Source organism: Xenopus laevis, chromosome 1L (assembly GCF_017654675.1).
Source record: "Xenopus laevis strain J_2021 chromosome 1L, Xenopus_laevis_v10.1, whole genome shotgun sequence".
Lineage (NCBI taxonomy): Eukaryota > Metazoa > Chordata > Amphibia > Anura > Pipidae > Xenopus > Xenopus laevis.
In genome coordinates, this window is record NC_054371.1 from 9,282,742 (window position 1) to 9,295,083 (window position 12,342).

Consider the following 12,342-nt stretch of genomic DNA (forward strand, 5'->3'; position numbering starts at 1 on the left):
GCGAACTGATGATATACTCCTTTCCTCCTGTGATTTTTTGAACGCCATGCACCATTTCTTTCTTCAATTGACTTATAAAGGGTACATAATTGGAAATGGGAAACACATGAGGCTAACGAGATGGGAGGAGACCAGGGAGTAGACAGAAAACACTATGAATAAATGTATAGGTAGAAGGACTGGTCAGATGCAACCATGAGAGCCTCCAGTGGCTCAACTGGAAAGTGCATTGTCCCAGGAAAACATGTTTGAATCCTTGAGAGTCCTGACAGAAAGCTGTCCCTCTCCAACTGTAAAATATTTCTTTGATGAAAATTTGTACACAAACAAGTTTTTAAAGGTTTTCGTATTCTTATTCAAATTTGTTCTGCATTTTTATTTTATTTTTTTACACTTTTTAGATTGAGATCTTTTAATAAATTAATAAATATTGGTGGTTTTGTAAAATGTGAGTTTACTCATGGTAGAAAAAAAATCAAATCTGATTGTTTCCTTGTTTCAGGAACATTAAAACTGAGCTCTGTTTTATTATGTTCATATCTATATGATATATATAATTATTTTTTTAAAGGTAAAATAGGGATTTTATCTTAATTTTTTGCTCAGGACTGTACTCTTTTGTTCTTGTTCTCTACATTAACATGAATCTATTTTCATTCAAAAGAATGGAACTAGATTGGATATGACCTAGATAAATACAAGAATAGCACATTTTCAAACTCACCCCCAACAAGCTTCAGTTTGCTGTGGACCACAAAAAGATGCAACAAAATTTTGGAATTGGGAGCACACCTTCTGGTTCTTAGACAGTAAACAGGTGTTTTTTGAAATAAGGATTTGAAGTTATTCTGCTTTCTATAGTGGATGGTGTGTAGATTCCCTGGAAATTAGAGACACAATGTTCGCATTGGAACTGTAACACAATCTGGTAGATTGTCGTGCTCTCATCTTTCAGACAGGCAGTCTCCGGTCAAACTGGTGCAGAAGAATTCCATCTGGAGCTCCCTCACATGTCAGGCTCATTATGGTTTCACGCTCAAGTGATAATGCAAAATAAATAGTTTCTTTGCTAGTAACGTAATGCCCAAGCTGGTTTAGTATATTCTGACCTTGCTCAAGCCTTCTTAATCTGACTGCCAAAAGGGCACTGGTGAAAATCAGGGTTGTCCATGCTCTCCTACTTCATCTAAGAAGTTAGTGTTGTCAGACTACAGGCTCTACACTACAGTCCATAACAGAACCAATGTGAAGAAGGCTTTCCATTACAAAGTAAGCCTTAGGGGTGGGGAACTGGTACCAGCAAGAACACACAGTCAATAGACTGACAGTCTATTGACAGATATGTATTTCTGGAGGTTCAGAAGTGTTTCTGCGCGTTTCTAATTAACCTTAACTGAATGTGCTCATGTCAAAAAGGGCATATATGGTCCCTGTAATTTTTTACTGATTAAATATATTCTGTACTGATTAATTATATGCACACTATTTATGTTCAATCTTGTAGAATGTCAGTCTAAAGAAGAGACTTCTTACAGAAGACTTACTCTGTAACATTTCAGTATAGTTAACCATTACAAATTATTAAAAAAAAATGTTTTTTCTCCTTCTGCTGGCTAACATTGTAAAATCCTCATTTTATTAATCTTTAAATTTGTAGAGGGATTCCTATTCCAGTTTCTAGCTGTTGTAATCATGCTGCTGTTAGGATATGCAAAACAGTCTCTCTGTAATAGGATATAATGGGATACTGTCCATATCTATAATCTGTAGGGCCAAGGCTAGCATTCTAAGGTAATGTAGATTCTGGAGGATGTTAGTTTTGCCAATTAAGACAAAAAGATCTTTCTAAAAATTGTGCTTTATTGGGCAGCCCCACCACAGGAGGTATCCATCCAGTCTTTATCAACAAGGCCAAGTACATTTAATCCAGTCTCACTTGTAGTAGATACATTTTAATGGTTGGAGAATGTTAATAAATCCCAAACATCTAGGATATTAAAAATTTTTTGTCTGTGGTAAATGTTGGATGAAATGTCTAAGCTGAAGACACAAGAATTATTTGTAGGTGTTTAAATGAAACACGATCATTGTTTAAAAGGTCTCCTACTTCTTTTATACCTTTTATATATTTACTTATCTTTATTTGGGAATAATTAACCCTATTACTGGTTATGGAAAATTTTTGACTTTAGGATGCCACCATGTGTTTTTATAACCTAATAAAAGTGGTTTTAGAGGTTTTAGATAACACAAATAAACCAATTGTCTATAAAACCATGAATGCCATGCAATTTATTAAAAGATATGAAAGCTCTAAAAATTCAAGTTTTTCAGACAATTACTAGTGAAATAAACCTAGGATCAGTGCAGCTTCCACTGACTACTATAGCACCTCAACAGTGAATTTTTGTATTAGAGTTTTTTGTGGTTTTTACACTTAGGGGCATATTTATCAAGGGTCGAATTGAAGAACATCAAAATTTGAAATCAAAAAGACCAACCAAAATTAAATCAAAGGTTTTTTTGGTCAAATAGGTCCATTTTCGGGGAATTCTAATCGAACCAATCGAAGTAATAGTGCATTTGATCAAATTCGATTCAAAGTTCTCCCCCCAAAAAACTTTGATTTTTCAAAGTCCACCAATTGACTCCAAATAGGTTCTAGGAGGTCCCCCATAGGCTAAAACAGCAATTCGATTCGAGAATTTGCGTAAAAATTAGAGAAAAAGATCAAATTTTGTGACTTTTTAAGATTGACACATAACAAACCTAAATTTATCGAGTTTGATGACAAAAAATTAGAATTTTCCCCAAAAAGCCCAACCAGATAAATTTGTATTTTACTAAATAACTCCCTTAATGTCTATTTTTGTGTTCTAATAAATATGACTTTGAGTTAATATCGGGTTTAAACAGTATTGTGTAACATTTGGGCAGAAATATACAGCCTAAAAGTCCAGCACTTGAGGTCAGTATGGCAAATATCTCCACACACGCAGTGTTTTTGCCTTTGGTGCTCAGATAGGCCGGGATCATTGTGATCCAAACACTGCAGAAGAGCAGCATGCTGAAAGTGATGTACTTGGCCTCATTAAAACTGTCCGGTAATGTCCGAGCTAAAAATGCTAAAACAAAACTAACAGCTGCCAGAAGCCCCATATACCCAATAACTGAGTAAAAGCCAATAGCTGAGCCCTCATTGCACTGAATGATGATGGTTCCAGGGTAAGTGTGAAGGTCCAGTTCCTGAAAGGGAGGAGAAATGGCCAACCAAGTCATGCAGATTATAATTTGAATGGATGAGCAGAACAAGACTACAGAATTGGACAGTTTGACTCCAATCCATTTTCTCCATGAGCTCCCGGGCTTGGTGGCTTTGAAAGCAACACAAACCATGATAGTCTTGGCCAGGAGAGAAGAGACAGCTATGGAGAAGGTGATTCCAAAAGTGATGTTACGCAGCATGCAGGTTATATCCACAGGGCGACTGAGGAACAGAAACACACTGAGGAAGCTCAGCTTGATGGAGACAAGGAGGAGGAAGCTGAGGCTTCTGTTGTTGGCTCTTACAATTGGGGTATCCTGGTATAAAATGAAAATGCCTAATATGATCACTGTTAAAAGAAATAATATAATTGAGACAGTCAAGAAAGCATTAGAAATCACATCATCTTTGAATGAGAGATATTCTTCAGTTTTTGAAATGCACATATTTCTCTTCTCATTGGGCCATTCTGTGTCTGGGCATCTGATGCAGTTTTCATCTGTAAAGGAGAGGAAAGGATAATAAATACTCTTTAACAAATCATGAAGTCAAAATAAGCAACCAACATTTTTCACTGAAAATGTGATATACAGATGCAGCCACTTTGGTTTGTCTGTTTGACACAGAATAACTAAACACAGATATCCCATTTATCTCATTTAACACAGAAAACTGCGTCACAACATCCCATCTAATTAAAGCATTCACCATTGTTCACAATGGTGCTTTGGTATGCTAATGGAAAGGTTAAATGCATTAAATGAGTTAAGATGACTTTAGATAACGCAGTTTCTTCAATTAACCCTGAGTCATGACGCATTTATCTCACAAATCCAAGTGGCTTCATCTGTAAATAGAAAATATAACATTTTAAAAAAAAGTCCTCAGAACCCTAAATGTTGTTTTAATCCACTGGCTTCTTCTCAAAGATCAACTGGTATTTGCCACCAGTTTCCTCATTGTGTAATTTTAAAGTCTTAATATGTACTATGAAGGTCTTCTGTCAGTAGATTTGGCAGGATAAGCTGTACTAGTTGCTAACTTTAGATACATATACTGTAGATGGAAGACGGTGCTATGCTATGTAATATTGGATTAACTACTTAGAATCCAGAATAATAGAAGATACTGGACATTTTGGAGTTCTCATACAACACAACCATGAGGATAAATACAGAAGCTTGCTACATGGAGCTGCAATGATACAAATTAATAATAGAATGTTACTCAATGACTGGCTATCTTTTTGCATATTTATAGGCCTGAACTTAGATGTATTGGCTCCCTCCACCTGTCTGTAAAGACTTTTTCCCAACCTACAAAGGTAAAATAAATTGAACCCAATATACAATATATATATATATATATATATATATATATATATATATATATATATATATATATATATATATATATATACATACATAATCTTTGTATATTGCAAAGGAAAACAATTATTCTTTAGTGCTAGTTTGTACCTTTTTAATACTTGTCTAATATCCCAGCAATACTGATTACTAAATCTGTAGTTTTGTTTTCTTGGAATGTATGGGAAACAGTACTCTTACATAGATGTCATTGTTTTTACTGTTTTACATTTTAAGGGGGTTATTTATTAAAACTCAAATGTATCTCATTATTTAAAAAATACTTTCAAATTTGAATTTTAGTTACAATTAGATTTTTTTGCAAGGACATTAAAATTACAGCAGGGAGAGGAAAGTAATCCTACCCCACCCCAGCTCTGTTTCCAGGTCTTGGAGTATGACTAAGGTATAGGCCCCTGCAGGGCAGCAGTTGAAGCAGTGTCAGAAGGAGAAAGCCAGATTTAAGTAAGGTTTCTCTATGCAGGAAGAAAATATGATATGACTTTAGTTTCATGATGTACTTTCTTCACAATTCAGCAAATGGAGTCGTAGAGTAGAAAGGCATATTTTTCAATTTAGAATTTTATTAAATGTGAATATAAATAGTTTTCTGGGATTAATGTACTTTTTAATGAATTTTGATAAGCACTAGAAACCACACTTCGATATCTTTTAAATGGATGGTGCCATTTAGTAAAATGTTCCCTAATTTGTATCTTCGAAATTATTATTATAATGCTGTATATTTTGTCTTGCATTATATGGATTTATGTTTACAGAAAGGTAAAAACGTTTGGAGGGAGGTATGTGAATTTTCAAATGTGAATTATCCTAACTACACCACAGTAACCCCTGAGCTGGCCACTCTAGAAGTAATATTTAATAACATTCAATTTTCTATTTTTTTTCACACATCTCCAAATATTTGTGGTTTTGCTACATTTCATATCTAGAAAATTCTGAAATGATTATATTGCTGTAAATTAGGCTTCTATTATCAAAATTTTTGTTAACAAAAAGGTATGTTGTTCAAAAACACTTTTTATAAGTTATGTGGTAGTGATTGGAATTCAGGGAAATATTTACTTTTATAGAACATAATTTATGAGGAATTATACTCAGAACACATTTTAATTTGCATTGCAGCCCAAAGTATACATTTTATAAGTAGAACTTTGAAAATTCATATTCATTTCAAATTACCTTTCCCTTATAATTGTCATTCTTTTGTTTTTTTAGGAAACTTTCTTTAATCAACATAAGAAATAATGCACGATATATAAATCCATTGCAATGATGATATTGTAGTTATGAAAGAATTCATCATACACATCCGTCAGCTTTTCTTGCCCAGAGCAATTGTGAAGATTAAGATTCAATGTCTTTGCACAAAAGTTATTCTTTTTCTCATTTTTTGACAGACAAAAAAAATATTCAATCCAAATATTTTCAAGTACTGTAGCTTATCTTCAGGGTAATTTGATGGTTGGATTCTGTTTGTGAACTGAAGGAATTTAGAATTCTTGTCGAAATCTTTTGTCATTTGCATAAAAACCACACTGCCAATGAGTAATGTATTTTTAAAATGCCAAATATCACTGTAATAAAACCAATTAGCTGTAAACACAAATGTTTTTTCAATGAGTACTTCTGATAGTCTTTCAAATGCACTTGTGGTATGTAAATTAATCGTCCCACAAAAAATGATGACATTTGTAGAGGATTTCTGAAAGATACTTTTATTTTCTTCATACTGATCATGATTTCTAGTTATTTTTATTGTGAACGCAACACAAATACTCTCTCTGTAGAGATAATTTCTCAGTAGTTGATAGTCTCCATTGGTATCATCGAATGCAATAATTCCAACCCAGTTCCAATAAAAATATTTCACTATCTTGCTTATAAGGTAATAATCACTTTTATCATCTTGTACCATCCGAAAAAAGGAAGGAAAGGCGAATCTGTCACTAAGGAAAGGGTCTGTAGCACCATAACTGATCTGTAATTAAATTAAGAAGATGAAATACTCACATCATCACAATGATACAAATTCGCAGGGGTTATTTACTAAGATCCACATTTTTCTCAGTATTTTAATAAAAAAAAGCCAGATCAAACTCCCATTCAAAATTTGACCTTATTTATCATTAAAAAAATCTTGGTGAATTTGGATCAAGGAAAAATCTTTATAAATTTGAGAAAAAAATCAAAAATAACAAATAAAAAAACAAACAAATAAAAAAAGTATTGTAGAAGTGATACCTAAATTGGCTAACAATAAAAATACATTGCAAGCTTTCGGAGCATTAAGAAGATGAAATACTGACATCCTCACAATGATACAAATGCTCAGGGGTTATTTACTAAGATCCACATTTTTCTCATTATTTTAATAAAAAAAGCCAGATCAACCTCCCATTCACAATTTGACCTTATTTATCATTAAAAAAAATCTCGGTGAATTTGGTTCAAGGAAAAAACTTAAAAAATTTGAGGAAAAAAATCAAAAATAACAAATAAAAAAACAAACAAATAAAAAAGTATTGTAGAAGTGATACCTATATTGGCTAACAATAAAAAATACATTGCAAGCTTTCGGAGCACCAAGGCCCCTTCATTAGGCAAAATACAAATGAAAACTAGAAAGGCACAGCATATATACTGTTAGATCAGTGAAAGGTATTCATGGGCAATAAATTAGGAAGTTACAGATATATCGAGATCTCTATCTATCTCTTGCATGATATTCCATTACCAGAACTTTCTCTACTCATTATAAGAAATGCTATTCCTATACATTATAAATAATATCAGAAGTCACTGATTTGCTTTGCTGCTATATAAATCTTCTAAACTACAAGCTTGGGGGTTTATTCTTGATTGCCTGAGCCTTCATGCTTGACTAGACCCCACATGGGTTTCATAACTCACGCTGGGTTTTGGGTGACTTCTACATAACCTTGACAGGTTTTAGCTGGAGTATTTTCAGATTCTGTCTTTTAATATCAGATAATATATCAAGAACCCCCAGCCACATGGGAAAAGGAACTAATGCTACCTCTAACAGAAGAAAAATGTTGGTGAGCAATAGGTCTTGAGAAAAACGCATGAATATCCAGAGTGTACACATTTTTCAAGCTTGACAGCTGAATCTCTCATATTTTTTCAAGTTGAGACTCAAATCTCCGACTTTTTTGGATTATCCAGTGAAGATCACAATGTCAAGAAACAACTTCTGGGACATCTGCCTATGACTTCTACGTGACCTTGACAGGTTTGAGATCTTGAGGTTTGAGAACTGCTTTGGGGGTATAATAATACATCTCTAAAAATGTTAGTTTTCCCCTTTAAAAACTCGACCAGAAACAAATCTTTAATTTAATAAATTGGCCCCTTAGAGTTATTTCTAAAATTAGAATTTTTCCCGTCATATTTAGCAGTTATATTAGTTGCTAATATTACACAGATGCTGCTGAGAAATTGATCAACTAATGTAGCAAATTGTAACAGTTCAGAATCTGCACTTGGATTACTGAGCTGCCAACTTGAAACACCAGAGGCATTTACTAAAATTCAACTTTTACTGGTCGCATTTTTGTCAGCATCAACTCAAACAAGTGGGACTTTTCCAGGATTTATAATGTGACAAAACAATTCTGAATTCGAAAATACTCCAGCTAAAACCTGCTATGATCAAAATCATGTTGAAGTTAATGGCAGATGTCCTTTTTACTGGAGGATCTTTGCTTTGTGATTTTTGTGTTTTTTGAGGTTATAGGGTGTTTCTGATGCTGGCTTTTGTGCGACAATACACAAAAGTCATAAAAAGTCAAGTACTGCAGTTATTGTGTGACAAGTCATACAAGTTGTGTTTTTTGCAACCTTTCTGTGACTTTTTCCTGTTAGTGTTTTTTCAGTTTGGATGTTTTGATAATTGACTGACATTAGTGTAAATTAGTTTATTCATGGTTTCAAAAACCTGTAAAAACCACTAAAATTCAACCTTTAATATATAGGCCTTTACAATTTAAACTTCCATTTTGTTAAAATGATAAATAATAAAAAATGGAAAGCAATTGAAAAAAAATTCTTTATTTCTGGTGAACAATCTGAAAACAACTGAACTGAAAAAAAAAGTGTTTGGAAAGTGAACAATCTCTTTAAAAAGACCCAATTCAACATATTTGTCAAAATACTGTTAAAACATTATTGTGAAGCACTATTTCATAACCTTTTGCTATATGAAGCTCTCGTTATAATGATGGTGAGAATAGAAAATGATACATTCCCTAATAATCTAAGTCTGGAGTTTCTCTAACCTTACTGGAATGCAACTAAACTGCACATTTAACATTTGTCTTGCAAAATATATTATGTATATGTATATGTTTACCTGAAAGTAACCAAAGAGACTCAGAATGGTGGCAATGGGTATAGTGGTTTCTGATGAGAAGTCTCCAATGAAAGCGGTAATTTTTCTCTTTTCCAAACAGGAGTAATTGGGAACCGGCTCCCTGGTACCAGATAATATCTTTAACACACTCCTCACAGCCTTCCTTGGGTCTCCACAGGAATCATAAATATGGTATCCCAGAGTCAGGTTGTCTATCAATGCAGCATCATTGTTCCATTCCTCCATTGCAAAAAGAAACTCTACAATATATTTGTAATGCTCGGGATTTGGACTAGAAAATTGAAAAGTTGTGCATTGTAATTCTTAACAGGCTAAAAGCAAATGTTTTCTTTTGAATATATACAGTGTTTTGATTGTAATTTTTTAATGTACCTCATCTACTGTGTAAACATTCCTAACTTGGCTTGGCCAGACTTTCGTTATAACTCAGATTTCTCATAACAGTTACTAGTTTAGTTGTCCTTCTTTAATGCCCCATGTGAGCACTGGAGACCAAGACTGAACTACATAACCCAGATGGGGTGTTGCCAGTGCCTATACTGTAACTCTTTTAATGCACTTCAAAGAAGTCTTTGCCCTTCCAATGGCTGACTGGGAAGTGAGTACCATTAAATCCTTTATAAATCCTTTATGGATTTGCCTACTGTAGTTCTATAAAGAGTATTAGTGGCTGCATATTTGTACATCCCAGCCTTATATTTTCCAACACTGAGGGGGTTATTTATTAAAATCCTAATTTATATAATATTTTATTTAAAAACCATGACCAAAACTCCCATTTTCGGTTTGACCTTATTTATTAATAAAATAGCCCAAATTAATCAGACTGTGGAAAAACTCTATAAAATCAAGCTTAACCCATCGAAGACCCAGATAACTTATGGGATAGGTGCCTCTCCCTTTGACTTATACAGGACCTTGACAGGTTTTACATGCAAGATTCAGGCTTTTTACAGCATCAGGGGTATAATAAATCTCGAAAAATTCAAGGTTTTTTTTTCCCTCTAAAAAAATGTGAGTTTTCTAGTGAGAAAAACTTCAAATTTCTTGAGATTTTACCATTCAGACTTAATAAATAACCCCCTGAATCTCATCTGCCACTTTGTCAACAAAATTGCCGGTTAATATAGATCCTGCTGCAAAGATACCACGTGATATATAGAATTAATCGGGCTGCACAGTTTTGTCACATCTGCAAACACAAATAAATTACTCATGCCCTCCCTAAATCATTACTGAACAAATTACATAAAAGTGGACCCAGTACAATACCCTGTCGTACTATTGACAACCACCATATGCAGTTGATGCTTTAGCCAGTTTTGTATCTATGTATAAATACCATTAACAAGACCTTAGTTTAGATAGCAGCTTTCTAAACTTGATCTGTTGGTCTTTGTAATACTAACTTTTAACTGACATTTTAACAGCTAAAGCCAACAACCATTTCTCACTACTAATACTTCTTGATCTCTTTGCTGCATTTGATACTGTGGATCACCCTCTCCTCCTCCAGTCCCTCCATTTGCTTAGACTTCATGACACGGCCCTGTCCTGGTTCTCTTCTTACCTCACAAATAGTTCCTTCAGTATCTCCTATTATGGAGTAGCATCTTCTCCCCACCTCTTTTTGTTGGGGTTACTCAAGGCTCTGTAATGGGCCCCATATTATTCTTCCTCTATACTTCCCTCTGCAAACTAATCAACTCATATGGTTTCCACTACCACCTCTATGCTGATGATACTCAGATCTCTCCTCTCCTGATTTCAATCCAGAACTCCCAACTCGGGTCTCCTCCTGCCTGTCTGCTATCTCTACTTGGATGTCGCAATGCTACCTTAAATGAAACCTTTCTAAAATGGGAATGGTTCTCTTTCCTCCAACTAACATCCGTAACATCCCAGAAGTATCCATCAACAATTCCACTAACATCCCGTCTCCCCAGACCTAGATTCTACCCTAGAATCTACCCTGTCCTTCACGCCTCATATTCAGTCACTTATTAAATCATGTCACTTCCACCTAAGGAACATATCTAAAATATGATGATGGTGCCAAAATTCTTATTTACTCTCTCTTTATATCATGTCTAGACTACTTTAACTTTCTTTTAATTGGCCTTCCCTGCCAGAGACTGTCACCTCTCTAGTCCATAATGAACACTGCCGCCAGACTCATAAACTTCAGCAACTGCTCCTCCTCTGCCATGCCACTCTGCCAATCTGGCTTCCACTACCTTTTAGAATTAAATTAATGAACCTGACATTCAAAGCACTTCATAACTCTGCCCCACCCTACATCTCTGAACTCAGCTCTATATACTCACCCAACCGCTTACTACTCTCCTCTACTGACCTGCTCCTCAACTCTTCTCTCATTACCTCCTCACACACTCGCATTCAAGACTTTGCAAGGACTGCACCCCTCCTCTGGAACTATCTCCCACGGTCTGTCCAACTTTCTCACAACCTTTAAGCTTTCAAAAGATCTCTTATAATGCATTTATTTAGAGAAGCCTAACCTTGCTCTGTTTAACTACCAAATGCAATACCACATACAGTATTACATCTCTCACTCGCTTAATTCTGATCTTGCCCACTCCCACACCTTGTGTATTATTCCCTTCCCTTTAGACTGTAAGTTCTCTTTCACAGGGCCTTCCTTGCCTGTTGTGCCAGTATTAGTTGCGATGTATGTAACTCCATATGTTCTATGTATGTAATTAATGTAATTTAGTTGTATAAACACATTAAATACTCCTGTTAGATGGATAGAAAACTGATTAACAATGCCAGTCAGCAGCAGGAAAGGCCAGCAAAATATTGTCCTGCAATAAAGGGTTATAGGTTCATTGGAGGTAGTGCTTTTTATCTACTAAGAATTGGTAAGGCCCCATCTGCAATATACAGTGCAGTTTTGGTCTCCAGTGCTTAAAAAGGATATCAATCTCATAAAAAGATATTAATAAAATATGGAAAGTACAGAGAAGAGCCACTAAGCTGATAAAGCAAATGGAAAGGCTCAGTTATGGGGAAAGGCTGACCAAGTTGAAATCAATTATACTGGAGAAGAGACAGTTAAGGGGGATATCATCAATATCTATTAATATATAAGGGGGACAGTAATGAAATAAAGTACAGAGAAGAGCGACTAAGCTGATAAAGGGAATGGAAGGGATCAGTTATGGGGAAAGACAAGTTGGGATTAGTTACACTGGAGAAAAGACAGTTAAAGGGGATATGATCATTATATATAAATATATAAGGGGATATGATCACTATATATAAATATA

The 12,342-nt window shown here is 34.6% G+C and overlaps 1 protein-coding gene across 1 annotated transcript; it reads right to left on the reverse strand.

Annotated features, from left to right (window-relative positions):
* Positions 1–2,856: 2,856 nt before the first annotated feature.
* LOC121400474 (vomeronasal type-2 receptor 26-like) lies at positions 2,857–3,399 on the reverse strand (the record flags this gene model as incomplete). The annotated part of the gene is made up of 1 exon (XM_041583620.1): positions 2,857–3,399. A coding segment is annotated over one exon (543 nt), but the record flags the coding sequence as incomplete, so codon positions are not given.
* Between the last annotated feature and the right edge of the window lie 8,943 nt (positions 3,400–12,342).